General features: G+C 52.2%; 1 protein-coding gene across 1 annotated transcript in view; it reads left to right on the top strand.

Annotated features, from left to right (window-relative positions):
* IL17RD (interleukin 17 receptor D) overlaps positions 1-15,301 on the top strand; it is a 106,508-nt gene extending 91,207 nt beyond the window's left edge. The window contains exons 12-13 of the mRNA XM_075320654.1: positions 9,896-10,814; positions 12,730-15,301. Coding sequence (XP_075176769.1) covers positions 9,896-10,814; positions 12,730-12,836 — 1,026 coding nt within the window. The 3' untranslated portion in view covers positions 12,837-15,301. The remainder of the gene's footprint in view (positions 1-9,895; positions 10,815-12,729) is intronic.
* Positions 15,302-15,941: the final 640 nt, after the last annotated feature.

Raw genomic sequence — 15,941 nt, 5'->3', positions numbered from 1 at the left:
AGCTCTCGACTCAAGACATCATCTGTGCACAAGTCACTTCCGGTCCATTGATCTCCCAGCAGCAGATTTAAGGAAAATGGCGCCCCCAGATGGTGTGTGCGCAGATGAGATCTCGGCTTGTCATTGAGCCAAGAGCTCAATCTGCCAACACACTGACTCCGGGTGCTATTTCTTTGAAGCCTGCACCGCCCTGCTCCGCACAGCTGCCCCAGCCCCTGCACAGCTGCCTCCGCACAGCTGCCCCAACCCCAGCACAGCTGCCCCAGCACCATTGCCCCAGTACCGCTGCCCCAGCACAGCTGCCCCAGCCCCTGCACAGCTGCCCCAGCCTCTGCACAGCTGCTCCAGCCCCTGCACAGCTGCCCCAGCCCCTGCACAGCTGCCCCAGCCCCTGCACAGCTGCCCCAGCCCCTGCACAGCTGCCCCAGCCCCTGCACAGCTGCCCCAGCCCCTGCACAGCTGCCCCAGCCCCTGCACAGCTGCCTCAGCCCCTGCACAGCTGCTCCAGCCCCTGCACAGCTGCTCCAGCCCCTGCACAGCTGCCCCAACCCCTGCACAGCTGCCCCAGCCCCTGCACAGCTGCCCCAGCCCCTGCACAGCTGCCCCAGCCCCTGCACAGCTGCCCCAGCCCCTGCACAGCTGCTCCAGCCCCTGCACAGCTGCTCCAGACCCTGCACTGCTGCTCCAGCCCCTGCACAGCTGCTCCAGCCCCTGCACAGCTGCTCCAGCCCCTGCACAGCTGCCCCAGCCCCTGCACAGCTGCCCCAGCCCCTGCACAGCTGCCCCAGCCCCTGCACAGCTGCCCCAGCCCCTGCACAGCTGCCCCAGCCCCTGCACAGCTGCCCCAGCCCCTGCACAGCTGCTCCAGCCCCTGCACAGCTGCTCCAGCCCCTGCACAGCTACCTCAGCCCCTGCACCACTGCCTCAGCCCCTGCACCACTGCCTCAGCACCGCTGCCGACAGTTTCTGGGACAGCATCTGGGACACCCGCCGGCTGCACCACTCACAGCATCAGCCTGCTCCACCACTGCCCACCCTCCTGGGACCCTGCTCCACCACCGCTGCCTCCCCCCCTCCGGTAAGACACCACTGGTTTATAAGACGGACCCAGTTTTCTTTTTCCACCCTTGTTTTTCTCTAAATTTGGGGTGCGTCTTATAAACCGATAAATACGGTAAATGTATGTTAGATATTGGTATAATCACATCGACTCAGACAATTATGTTGGTAATTTTAACATCACAATGAACACTATAGAAACAAAACCCAAATACAGTTGGATGGTGTATACCCCTCCCCCCCACATTTTTCAGTACTCTACTTCAATTTTTAAATCAATGGTGTGTCATTCAAAACTACAACTTGTCCCTCAAAAAAACAAGTCATTATACGCCTGTACTAATGAAAACGTAAAAAGTTTACTTAAAGATTTTTACAATTTTCAACCGTTCTGGAGATAGGGACACTTTTTTATTAACCACTTGCAGGCTAGATGGCAGCGGTGGTCGGTCGGCGGTCGGTCTCCTTGGCACCACGCACTTACATTATTCATTGTCTCCAGCTGTATGGAAGCGGTGGTCAGTCGGCGGTCGGTCTCCTTGGCACCATGCACTTAAAATATTCATTGTCTTGTCCTCTCAAGCTGGATGGCAGCGGTGGTCGGTCGGCGGTCGGTCTCCTTGACGCCATGCACTCATTGTCTCGTTGGATGGCAGTGGTGTTTGGTCGACAGTCGGTCTCCTTGGCACCACGCACTTACATTATTCATTGTCTCCAGCTGGATGGCAGCGGTGGTCGGTCAGCAGTTGGTCTCTTTGGCGCCATGCACTCATTGTTTCTGTCACAGACCACCGGGGGGGGGTCACTCAGAAATCCCCCGCGCTGGCTACCAGTACGTCACAATCGGGGGGTAACAAGTGGGGGTCACCCCTCCTTTATACCTCCCGACCGACAGACAGAGCACGTGACGCGCTCTCTAGCGCCCCTCTTATAGTCAGGCCAATTATGGAATTGCCCGACAATAAGCAAGGAGGCCGCTATACTACTTATGCCGATTATTGAAGGGTCCCCGGTGAGAGTAAGGTATATATTCCCCCGACCTCCGCGGGCGGAATATATAAAATCTCCCCGAATCTCACTGGCCTCCCCACAATAATCCTTGGCACAATTCGCTGCCACCAACCGATTTACGGTAACTATTAGCCGAACACACAGACGTGGGATTCAAGATCGAGATAACAGAACAGCCCAAGATTAATTATATAATTTAATCAGCCTAAAGCACACTAGAAACTACAATATATACAATAGGGAATCTACAGAATATACATATGTCAGAGTACAGTTACAATCAAAGCATGGGTTACAAACAGGCATACACAGTTCCAGCAGTTACCTTGTTGCGTCTGGCCACAGGGGGGCGCTGTAGGCCAGGTTTCTAGGATCCTTCCCACAGATGTTTCCTACACGTGCCCCCAGCGAAAAGACCCCTGGAAAATGGCCGAAGTAGGGTTATCAACCTGGGCAGATCCAGGTCCCCTCCTACCTTCGTGACCTCAGAGGGAGCACTGCTCCACCCCTGGCTGGAGTTATGGACAAAATCCACAACATGGAATATGGCCATAACTTGGCCTGGGAGCGTCGTAGGCGGACGCCAATGCTCTCATTGTGACAGTTATGAATTTAGCTACAGAACGAGGGGACTCATGACCTGTCTGCCAGTTCCCCATTGGCTGATATCACGCCTGGGGCATTTCCCAATGTCCTGCTCCCATAAAAAGGGTGTGCCAGCATCGTCCGCATGCGGAGACACCATTTTTATGGTTGCCATATTTATCGGAAATATGGCTTGCGAGATATGAACCATTTTTTACTGGAGTCGTTCTGTCTGCTAGTTCCATAGCCTTGCTAATGAGATACAACTCTTGTTACAGGGTGACGGCAGGGAGTCATCCTGTGTCCATTGTTCCCACACCACCTCATCTCCATATCACAGGACATGGCCATGGAGGTGTAAGTGGAACACTGAGAACAAGAAGGGAGGGGGCACTGCCAGGGAGTGATGAGGGATTATGACTGGAGTCATAATTCATCTTCATATCCCGGGATTTGCCTCACACCTCCCCCCTTTTGAGGGCGCTAGGGGGCAGCACACTCCGGTGTTCCCCCGTGCGCCCGTCCGCGACCTCTCCTTGTCGGGACAGCCCGTCTGCGTTACCGTGGTCACGGCCCCTTTTGTGGCGAATGGTGAAGTTGTATTGCTGGAGCGCAAGGCTCCATCGCAACAATCGCCCATTCGTCCCAGAGACGGTGTGCAACCAGCTGAGGGGATTGTGGTCCGTCTCCACGATGAAGTGGCGCCCGTATAGATAGGGTTGCAGACGCTGCAGGGCCCACACTATGGCCAGGCACTCCTTCTCCATCGTGGAATAGGCAACTTCCCTTGGTAACAGCTTCCTGCTCAGGTACAAGACTGGGTGCTCTTGGCTCGCAGAGTCCACCTGGCTGAGCACCGCACCGAGGCCGAAGTCACTGGCGTCGGTCTGTACTACAAACGGCCGCGTGAAGTCGGCTGCCTGTAGCACGGGCGGGCTGGACAGGGCGTCCTTTAGGGCCCGGAAGGCTGTCTCGCAGTCCATTGTCCAATCGACTGCAGAGGGCAGCTTCTTCTTGGTGAGGTCCGTCAAGGGCTTTGCCAGGCTACTATAGCATGGAACAAACCTCCTATAGTACCCAGCGGTCCCCAAGAAGGACATCACCTGCTTCTTGGTCCTGGGGGTGGGCCAGGATGCGATGGCCTCCACTTTCTCAGGCTCGGGCTTCAGTGTTCCCCCGCCTACCCGGTGACCGAGGTACTGGACCTCGCTCATGGCCAGCTGACACTTGCCCGGCTTGATGGTCAAACCTGCCCGGTGGACCCGCCTGAGCACCTGTGCTAGATGCTCTAGGTGATCTTCCCAGGTGGGACTGAAGACGGCAATGTCATCCAGGTACGCGGCCGCGTACCCTTCAAGTCCCTTGAGCAGGGTGTTGACCATCCGCTGGAAAGTGGCAGGGGCATTCCTCATCCCGAATGGCATCACCGTGGACTCGTACAGTCCAAATGGGGTAATAAAGGCAGAGCGTTCCCTGGCCTTGCGAGTCAGGGGGATCTGCCAATATCCCCGGCTCAGGTCCATGATGGTCAGGTACTGAGCCCCGGCCAACTGATCGAGCAGGTCATCGATGCGTGGCATTGGGTACGCATCGGCGACCGTGACAGCATTGAGCCCCCTGTAGTCCACGCAGAACCGAGTGGTTCGGTCCTTCTTAGGGACGAGGACTACAGGCGAGGCCCAAGCGCTGTTGGATGCCTGGATCACCCCCAGCTTCAGCATCTCGTCAATCTCCTGGCGCATGTGTTGCTGCACCTCCAGGGAGACCCGATATGCTGAACGCCGGATCGGGGGATGATCCCCAGTGTCCACGTGATGGACAGCCAAGTCAGTCCTTCCGGGCTGGTTGGTAAACAACCCCCGGAAGGGGTGTAGGGTGGCCCACAGCTGGGACCGTTGGTCCTCCAAGAGCTGGTGGCCAACCTCCACATCCTCAATGGATCCGCCTGCCCTAACCTGGGCTAGCATATCCAAGAGGGTTTCCGCTTCTCCCTCCTCGGGCAGGTTGCACACGGGGAGCGCACATGCCTCCCGCTCATGATGTGCCTTCATCATGTTCACATGGAAGGGCTTCCGCCTTCCACGGGCAGGGTCCAGGGTGACCAGGTACGTTACAGGGTTGAGCTGCTGGTACACGAGGTATGGGCCTTCCCAGGCTGCCTGAAGCTTGTCCTGTGGTACGGGGACCAGTACCCACACCTTTTGACCCACTTGGTAGGTCCTCTCACAAGCGTTCTGGTCGTACCAACGCTTCTGATCGGCCTGGGCTTGAGCCATATTGTCGTGTACCAGTTGCGTCAAGGCCTGCATTTTGTCCCGGAAGCGCATGACACACTCGATAACCGACACTCCAGGGGTGGCCAAATCCCCTTCCCAAGCCTCTTTCACCAGAGCCAGGGGGCCCCGCACACGTCGCCCGTACAGGAGCTCAAACGGTGAGAATCCTGTTGAGGCCTGTGAAACCTCCCGGTAAGCAAATAACAGGTGTGGGAGATACCGCTCCCAGTCACGCCCATGGGAGTCGACCAACATCTTAAGCATCTGCTTTAAGGTGCCATTGAACCGCTCGCACAGGCCATTAGTCTGTGGATGGTACGGGCTGGCCACCAGATGTCGCACCTGGACTTGCTTACAGAGGGCCTCCATCAGCTGGGACATGAATTGGGTCCCCCGGTCAGTGAGCATTTCCTGGGGAAAACCCACTCGGGAGAAAATCTCCAGCAATGCGGTGGCCACCTTGTCAGCCCGAATGGACGACAAGGCCACTGCTTCTGGGTACCGGGTGGCATAGTCCACTACCGTCAGTATGAAGCGTTTCCCGGAGCTGCTGGGGATGGCCAGCGGGCCGACCAGATCCACAGCCACCCTCCTGAAAGGCTCCTCGATGATTGGCAGAGATACCAGTGGGGCTTTGGGGCGTGGCCCCGCCTTCCCCACTCTCTGACAGGTTTCACACGAACGGCAGTAGGCAGCCACATCGGCCCCCATTTTTGGCCAGTAGAAATGCTGGTTTAACCTGGCCTTGGTCTTAGCGATCCCTAGGTGTCCGGCCATCGGAATCTCATGTGCGATCCGCAACAACTCCGTCCGGAACGGATAGGGTACCACCAACTGTCGGTCCCTGGGCCACGCCTCCGGTGAACCCTGCTGGACCGTGGCCCGGTACAGCCGTCCTTGGTCCCAGACCACTCGCTCCGGGTCCGAGTCCGAGGGAGGCTGTGCCGCCTGCTCCTTAAGAGCTTTCAGGCTGTCGTCAGCTTCTAACGCTGCCTGAAACCCCTGACTAGATGTGGCCAGAATCGACGAGACTGTCACATCTTCAGTCAGTACCCCGGGACCTGTGTCCTGGCCTCCACCTGACTCGGCTGCCACTTGGTCAGAAGGGGAAGAGCTATCGGACCTCCGGGAGGCCCCTTGGCTTCCAGCACTCCCACTGCGGGTGACAGCGGCCACAGCCGCTGCGACCGTGGGTCGTGCCTGCTCCTCCTCCGTTCCTGACCAAGTCGCCGGTTCAGGCAGACCTACCTGGCTTCCTGACACCCCGGTTGTGGGGGAACCATGCACCGAGATCTTACCTGGGAGCACTTCCGCTCCTGGACCGGCCCCAATCTCACCTGCCTGTTCCCCTCCTGCAGCAACAGAACCCCGCTGTGAAATCTCTGGGGACCCCACATTTGCTGTGGTAGCCCCCACCCCACACACTGGTCCTCCCCCTGCAGCACCCTGCTCTCTGCTTATCCCTGCAGAGGGCAACAGATCCCAGCTCACAGGCTGGTTACTTGTAGAGGCATTGTCACACCTTTCTCTGACCCCCTCCCCTGTCACAGCTGCAGCTGAGTGTGTGTCTATGGTGTCTATGCAAGCAGAAATATCAGAGTTCACTCCCTCCTCCCTTACATCATTCATAGATAACACATTAACATTGTTAGGAGTCATGTCAGTACGGGCTGAAGGTTCAGCCCTTGGGGGGGGCCCAAACTGGGAGGTTATCTGCCCCAAATCTGTCCCAAGTAGCACGTTTGCAGGGATCCGATCAGTTACCCCCACCTCCCTCACCCCCCGCCCTGCGCCCCAGTCCACATAAATGTCAGCAACAGGCAGCGCCGGGTCAGTGCCTCCAATCCCGGAGACAGCGAGGGTTTTTCCAGGGATCAAGTCTTGGGGGGACACCATCTCAGGCCGCACCAGAGTCACCTCCGAGGCGCTGTCTCGCAGTCCTATGGTCACAGACCGGCCGACGGTGACAGGTTGGAAGCTGTCCAGGGACCTACCACCACCCCCACCCACACAATACACCTTGGGCGGCCCTTGGGACGGGGATGGAGCCGGGGCCTTGGGACGCTGAGGGCACATGGCCTTGAAGTGTCCAGGTAGGTTGCACTGGTGGCACCGTCTTGGTTCTGCCACGGGCCTGGAGAGGGGAGTTGAGGGGGACACCCCCTGCAGTCTAGGGGCAGGTGGGGCAGTCGCAGAATTCATCTTACCCCCTCTCCAGGTGCTGCTGGTGGCCGCTCTCCTGGCCTCAGGGGCCCGGTTGTTGGTGTAGTCATCGGCAAGGGCAGCTGTAGCCGTGGACCCCTTTGGCTTCTGGTCTCGGATGAACTGGCGGAGATCCTCAGGGCAGTTCCACAAGAGTTGCTCCGTGATGAACAAGTCCAGGATCTCCGGTCCGGTGGAAAGCTGCAGGCCTTGGGTCCAGTGGTCGGCAGCTCGGGCAAGTGCCCGCCGGTGGTCAGCCCAGGAGTCCTTTGGTCCCTTCTGTAGGCTCCGGAACTTCTTGCGGTAGGACTCTGGAGTGAGGTTGTACTGTTGGATCAGGGCCCGCTTGATGTTGTCGTAGCCCTGATCTGCCTCAGCAGGCAAGTCACCAAGGATATCCAGGGCCTTACCCCTTAAACGGGGGGTCAGGTATTTGGCCCACTGGTCCTTGTCCAGATGGTGCTGCAAGCAAGTCCGTTCAAAAGCAGTCAAGAAAGAGTCCAAGTCTCCATCCTTCTCCAGCACTGGGAAGTCCTCAACACGGACCTTTGGAAGTTTGGTGTCTCGAAGGTCACATGTGGCTGATGAGGGCCGGAGCTGAGCTAGCTGCAGCTGGTAGTCACGGTCTGCCTGTCGCTCTCGCTCTTCACGCGCTGCCTGCCGCTCTCGCTCCGCAGCCTCACGCTCTGCGTGCCGCTCCGCAGCCTCAGCGTCACGCGCTGCCTGCCGCTCTGCCCTGCGCTCTGCCAGGAGTTCCTTGTAGCCCTTCTGGTCTCCAGCCTGGAGAAGGGCCATAGCCATTTGAAGAAGGCTATCCGAGCCTCCCAGGCTCGGTGGAATGGCACGTGGTGATCTGCGGCACGCTGCAGAGCTAGGCGATTCACTGTCCCTTTCAGAGCGGAGGGCTGGCATCTGGCTCGTTGAGGAACCTTGGGTGAGCTCCTCCTCATCTTGTCCAGCAGTGCCAGGTTGCGCAATGTCCTCGGCAGAACGGTTTTCTGGCGTCGAGCTCCTGGAGGACTCGTGGGCAACCTCCTCATTGCTGTCCACAGCACCGTCCTCCCTCTCTTCGGCTCCCGCCTTAGCATTGGCCAGTTGCATAGCTCTGCTCCTGGTGCCATCAGCCATTCTTGCAGACTTTTGGTCACTGACACAGAACTGACACCTGATGCCTCCACACACCTTACAGTATCTGCACTCTGACACTCTAGTGTTGAGCTAGTCTGAAGACCCCAGCAGCCACAGCTGCTGCAGGCAGTCTTTAGTGTCTGGGAGTATGGGTCTCACACTCACACACACTATTATCTCGATCCCACCGCTATGCCACCAATATGTCACAGACCACCGGGGGGGTCACTCAGAAATCCCCCGCGCTGGCTACCAGTACGTCACAATCGGGGGGTAACAAGTGGGGGTCACCCCTCCTTTATACCTCCCGACCGACAGACAGAGCACGTGACGCGCTCTCTAGCGCCCCTCTTATAGTCAGGCCAATTATGGAATTGCCCGACAATAAGCAAGGAGGCCGCTATACTACTTATGCCGATTATTGAAGGGTCCCCGGTGAGAGTAAGGTATATATTCCCCCGACCTCCGCGGGCGGAATATATAAAATCTCCCCGAATCTCACTGGCCTCCCCACAATAATCCTTGGCACAATTCGCTGCCACCAACCGATTTACGGTAACTATTAGCCGAACACACAGACGTGGGATTCAAGATCGAGATAACAGAACAGCCCAAGATTAATTATATAATTTAATCAGCCTAAAGCACACTAGAAACTACAATATATACAATAGGGAATCTACAGAATATACATATGTCAGAGTACAGTTACAATCAAAGCATGGGTTACAAACAGGCATACACAGTTCCAGCAGTTACCTTGTTGCGTCTGGCCACAGGGGGGCGCTGTAGGCCAGGTTTCTAGGATCCTTCCCACAGATGTTTCCTACACGTGCCCCCAGCGAAAAGACCCCTGGAAAATGGCCGAAGTAGGGTTATCAACCTGGGCAGATCTAGGTCCCCTCCTACCTTCGTGACCTCAGAGGGAGCACTGCTCCACCCCTGGCTGGAGTTATGGACAAAATCCACAACATGGAATATGGCCATAACTTGGCCTGGGAGCGTCGTAGGCGGACGCCAATGCTCTCATTGTGACAGTTATGAATTTAGCTACAGAACGAGGGGACTCATGACCTGTCTGCCAGTTCCCCATTGGCTGATATCACGCCTGGGGCATTTCCCAATGTCCTGCTCCCATAAAAAGGGTGTGCCAGCATCGTCCGCATGCGGAGACACCATTTTTATGGTTGCCATATTTATCGGAAATATGGCTTGCGAGATATGAACCATTTTTTACTGGAGTCGTTCTGTCTGCTAGTTCCATAGCCTTGCTAATGAGATACAACTCTTGTTACAGGGTGACGGCAGGGAGTCATCCTGTGTCCATTGTTCCCACACCACCTCATCTCCATATCACAGGACATGGCCATGGAGGTGTAAGTGGAACACTGAGAACAAGAAGGGAGGGGGCACTGCCAGGGAGTGATGAGGGATTATGACTGGAGTCATAATTCATCTTCATATCCCGGGATTTGCCTCACAGTTTCGTTGGGTGGCAGTGGTGGTCGTTCTCTTTGGCACCATGCACTTACATTATTCATTGTCTCCAGCTGGATGGCAGTGGTGGTCGGTCGGCGGTCGGTCTCCTTGGCACCACGCACTTACATATTTCATTGTCTCGTCATCTCCTGTAGGTTTCTTTGGATTTGTGGGAAAACTTGAAAATTTGCAAAGAAGGACAACGAGAGTGGCTGAAACAAAAGCTGAAATATTCTCATTACATCGTCGTCGTTTGCTCCAAGGGGATGAAGTATTTTATCGAGAAGAAGAAGAAGAAAAAAAGCAGCAAGTCCTCCACCGCGGAGGCTGGGAAAGGGGAGATCTTTGTGAGCGCCATGGCTATGATCACCGAGAAACTGACCAAGGCCCAGGACAGCTCGGACGACCTGAGCAGGTTCATCACCGTGTACTTCGATTACTCCAGTGAGAACGACATTCCCAGTCTTCTCGATGTGACCAAGAAATACAAACTGATGGACCACCTCCCCCAGCTGTATTCCCACCTGTACTCCAAGGAGCTGAGCCTGCAGGACCACGAGCACTATCCCACCAACATCAGCAAGCGCAATTATTTCCGGAGCAAAGCCGGACGATCCCTGTATGTCGCCATATGTAACATGCACCAATATATTGATCAGGAACCAAACTGGTTTGAGAAGGAACATATTCCGGCACACTCCCCCACCCTGCACTTCCAGGCACCGGTGATGGAAAAGTTTGATTCCGGCTTAGTCTTGAATGACGTCACAGGGAAACCGGGGGTAGAACAGGACGTTCCGGTGAAGGCCGATGTGGTGGTATCAACTGAATGTCCGAGCAGTGACAATGGGGAGGACATGGAAGGACAAACCGCACCGGTTGAGTGTTGTGTTCTCCAACCGGTTCTTCATACTGTGAAGGTCGTAAACCAGGCGGACATGCCCCGAGACTCTGGGATATATGACTCTTCTGTCCCGTCTTCTGAGTTATCGTTACCTTTAATGGATGGATTATCGCCTGATCAGGTGGAAACGTCGTCTATTGCAGAAAGTGTCTCCTCTTCCTCTGGATTAGGTAAGGCACGATCATTCTGCCAGTGTGTGGTCAACTTTCTGCAGGCTGACATGTGGCTTCCAGCCTGGGCTATTTTATGGGGGTATCATTTGGTGGACCATGATGTTTTGTTTTAACAAGCTGATTTGGTTTTTACAACGGTTTATTGGCAATTCATAGCCAGGGATTTCTTATATGATTCCTTTTGCCCTAAAGTGCTATCACTTGTGTCCATATACCCTGCTGAGAACTATAGACGTCCTAGACGGTAGTTCTCTGCGTAAAGAGGTTGGCGACTACTTTTACATTGATGGCCTATCCATGTGTTTCGCACGGAGACAGTGTCACAGGCACCACACCCCGATGAGATCCATGTGACATTAGTGTGACACATACTGGAGAAAACCCGGATCTATGAAATAAAACTATTTTCTATACTTGCCTGTCTCCGGCGCTGCTGTCACTTGCTTCCGGGCCCCCTCATTATGCTCATGAATATTTACTGCACTGCGGACCCAGAAGCAGCATCAGCAGCAATGGAAACGGCAGCAATGGAAACAGCAGCGCCGAGGGCAAGTGAGTAAAAAGTTCCTGCTCTCCGTGTGCCATCACAGATAGCACACGGTGAACACACCTGTGCCAAAACCACAGCTCATGGAGGGACATACACACCTTCAACACAATCCATGCAAAACGTCACTGTTTTTCACAGACGTGTGAAGGGGGCCTTATTATTAGAACTGGTGACGACTATCAACGAGTTCACTGGATCAGGGTCCTGCAGGTCTCTTTTGCTCAATTTTACTTCCGTCCATCCATCCACTCATCCTCCCATCCACTCATCCTCCCATCCACTCATCCTCCCATCCACCCATCCACTCATCCTCCCATCCACTCATCCTCCCATCCACTCATCCTCCCATCCACTCATCCTCCCATCCACTCATCCTCCCATCCACCCATCCACTCATCCTCCCATCCACTCATCCTCCCATCCACTCATCCTCCCATCCACTCATCCTCCCATCCACTCATCCTCCCATCCACTCATCCTCCCATCCACTCATCCTCCCATCCACTCATCCTCCCATCCACTCATCCTCCCATCCACTCATCCACCCATCCACTCATCCTCCCATCCACTCATCCTCCCATCCACTCATCCTCCCATCCACTCATCCTCCCATCCACTCATCCTCCCATCCACTCATCCTCCCATCCACTCATCCTCCCATCCACTCATCCTCCCATCCACTCATCCTCCCATCCACTCATCCTCCCACCCACTCATCCTCCCACCCACTCATCCTCCCACCCACTCATCCTCCCACCCACTCATCCTCCCACCCACTCATCCTCCCACCCACTCATCCTCCCACCCACTCATCCTCCCACCCACTCATCCTCCCATCCTCCCATCCACTCATCCTCCCACCCACTCATCCTCCCACCCACTCATCCTCCCATCCACTCATCCATCCATCCACTCATCCATCCATCCACTCATCCATCCATCCATCCATCCACTCATCCATCCATCCACTCATCCATCCATCCATCCACTCATCCATCCATCCAGTCATCCACTCATCCATCCATCCACTCATCCATCCATCCATCCATCCACTCATCCATCCATCCACCCATCCATCCACCCATCCATCCACCCACCCAGCCATCCATCCATACAAACATCCATCCATCCCTCCATCCTCCCATCCCTCCATCCTCCCATCCATCCATCCTCCCATCCATCCATCCTCCCATCCATCCATCCTCCCATCCATCCATCCTCCCATCCATCCTCCCATCCATCCATCCATCCTCCCATCCATCCATCCTCCCATCCATCCTCCCATCCACCCATCTATCCATCCCTCCATCCATCCATCCCTCCATCCATACAATGTTTTAATCCCTTTCTGTTCCCTTACAGGAGAGGAGGAGCCCAGCGTCCCTAAATCCGTGGTGTACAGCCTCTGTAAAGCGGATCTTCACTGCCACATCCATCCGGACGAGCTGCAGGCCGTTGCACCTTTGTAGTTTACTGATTAACCCATTCTGTGCCAATGGACTAGCTACCCCCCCTTCGGATCCACCCCCCACTTGGCAATGAAGAAGTTAATATGCATTGCCACTTTAACAGACCGGTTTTGTGAATAGTCACGGTATCACTGCGGACCCTGAACCTACTTGAATTTTAATGAAAGACTTTAATAGAGTTTTATTTTTCTTCCAAAGTCCGAGACCCCCGGGCTGAAAATACGGGGGGGCTCGGATGAGAAACGTCACCGGAGATCAGCGTGTGTGTAACGGATTTATTCTGACATTATTAGCTTCTGTTTTTAAATATTTTTTTATGATACGAGGAATTTTAATTTTTGTTTGCCTTTCTGGCCATGAAGCCTCGGCTCTTGTTTCTTCACCCTCGACCGTTGCATCATCCATGAGATAAGGAAACGTGCACCTTGAGAATGGCCAGAATACTCGGTGATTGATCATGACCACTATGGGATTTCTACCCTGCGGGACGTCGCCCTCTGCATGTGCTGAGTGCATGGGATTCTGTAGGTGGAGGAGGTTCTGGCACCGACAACGCGGCGTCGCCATATTTACCGCCCGCAATTCATCATTTGTGGGTTTATTTTTTTGTATTTAAGTCATTTGATTTATTTTTTTGCCTCCATTCATTTGTTGCAGTTTTTTTATGCACCAAATTTTTTAAGATTGCGCCCGCGCTTTATAAAGCTTGTGCAAAATCATCACCTTCTTTTCCTTTTCTCCATTTAAAACTTTTTTGCAATTTTTCCAAAAAATGTACAAAATCCTGGTGAATTTATAACCGCTCCAGAAAGGGGGAGACTGGAGAGTTCATCTACACAAAAAAGCAAAACTGCAGAAAGTTGCAAATGATGAATCGGGTGAAAATATCTGGAGAGATTAAACCCCTGATTAAATGGCAAACTAGAAAAAGAAACAAAAAAGAAAAACACCTGATTTTTTTTAAGAGATGCAAAATGAGATGAATATAGTGCAAAATGCAAAAAAAAAACCGGGTGTAAAAATGCAAAAAAGTGCACAATGCAAAAAAGGTGTAGAAATGCAAAAAAACAGGTGCAAACTGAAAAAACAGGTGTAGAAATGCAAAAAAACAGGTGCAAACTGCAAAAAAAAGGTGTAAAAATGCAAAAAAAGTGTAAAATGCAAAAAACTGGAGTAAAAATTCAAAAACAGGTGTAAAAATGCAAAAAAAAACCTGGTGCAAAATGCAAAAAAACCTGGTGCAAAATGCAAAAAAAACAGGTACAAAAGCAATGTTGAATCGGCCCCTTAGCTTTTACGTAGCATATGTTGACGTTGCAAGTAGTGAGAGTAGAACCCGAATATTGGGACTAATTATTGAACGTCCCCAGACGTGACCCTGCGGATTCCCCACCAGTGACCCCCGGCCCATCAGTTGCTTTATATTGTGCTCCAACAACTCCCTTGGTCCAGAAAATGGTCCAAATTTAGCCTAACCCTAACCCTTGCACATCTACAGGAGCAGCCGGTGATTCTGATGATTTTTGGAGGTCTTGTAAATATAATTTATAGAGGGGTAACATTTGTGTCACTCTTTTACCAATTAGGGAAGTTTTATGAACACCCTCTCTTAAAGGCATTGTCTGCTTTTGGACAATATTGCCTAATAAGAGCATGTTGGCCTATTTAAAGGGATTGTCCAGGATTTGGACACTAGATAGGAATGGAGGAAGACTGACATTGAGAATCCGCACCGATCATCAATTTTCAGGTCCCACAGTGGTTAGAAGTAAATAGTGTGTGGATCAGGGGCGCCACATCTCCATATACCGTGCAGTGGCTTTTCTTAGGTACTCACATTAAAGTACATGGTGTATAGAGCTGATGGCTGTTCTCAGGTACTGTAGTTCAGCTCCTATTGACTCCAATGGGAGCCGAGCTGCAGTACCCATGAACAGCCACTATGCAATGCATGGAGCTGTGGAGTCCTGGTTACTTCTGACCACCATGAGACTTGCAAAAAACTGATTGAAACTTGTGTCCCCACTAATCAGATCTTGATTACCCATCTATAACCCAAAGCCCTGGACCAACCCTTTAATGCGGGGTCTTTGCACTGATCCTGGAGTTATATCAGAAACGTTGACCATAAAACCATTTTCTTACATGGAGGTGGAGCCCCTTCTTCCCCTCCCCCCTCTTGGCGGTTTTATCAACTATGGCCAAATGTCCAGAATATTCTATTCATCTTAGAAAATGTTGTGAAACATTAATGTGCTGCCCCCTGCTGGTTTTCATGCTATTTGCAGTCCGACCATAATCACAGATTCACAAAGAAAGAAGGTCAAATATGCTTATTTAACACCCCCCCCCCCCCAAAGAAAACAAAAAATACAAAGCAAAGAAAAAGTAATAATAATAAAAAATTATATGTATATACACACATACAGTGTGTGCATATGTGTGTGTGTGTGTGTGTGTGTGTGTGTGTGTGTGTGTGTATATATATATATATATATATATATATAATATACACAATAATATTTATTTGAGATATATATATATATATATATATACATATCTCAAATAAATATTATTGTGTGTATATATATATATATATATATCTATGTATATACACATACATAACACCCCCCCTTTCTCAAAAAATAAAGTATATATTCTTCCTTTTTCTTTTGGATGGGGTGTTAAATATGATTTCATATAATATAATAAATTTTTTATATATATATATATATATATATATATTAAAATTAGTGTGTCTGAAATCATACTTAACACCCCATCCAAATGGTTTTTTTTTTGGGGGGGGGGGGTGTGAAATATGCATTTTTAACTTTTTTTTTTCTTTTTTTTTCTTTCTGCATTTGAATCTGTGATATAGCAAAAAAAAAAGTCACAATCTCGCAGTATAAGCATGGAATATTGTGCAGTAAGTGGATACGATTTGGCGCTGTGGATATTCCCTGCAGGTTTTCAGTCCCCTATGGATTTCCAGGAATGTGTTCGCCCTCTAGTGGTCAAAATAAGAAATGCATTTTCTTCCTGCATCATCAGGTCTCTAGTGTGCTCATCAGGTCTCTAGTTTTTTGTTGTTTTTTTTTTTGT

The sequence above is a fragment of the Anomaloglossus baeobatrachus genome, chromosome 8 (assembly GCF_048569485.1).
Source record: "Anomaloglossus baeobatrachus isolate aAnoBae1 chromosome 8, aAnoBae1.hap1, whole genome shotgun sequence".
Classification (NCBI taxonomy): domain Eukaryota; kingdom Metazoa; phylum Chordata; class Amphibia; order Anura; family Aromobatidae; genus Anomaloglossus; species Anomaloglossus baeobatrachus.
The sequence above is the reverse complement of the archived record's forward strand: the minus strand, read 5'-3'. Positions and strand labels throughout refer to the sequence as shown.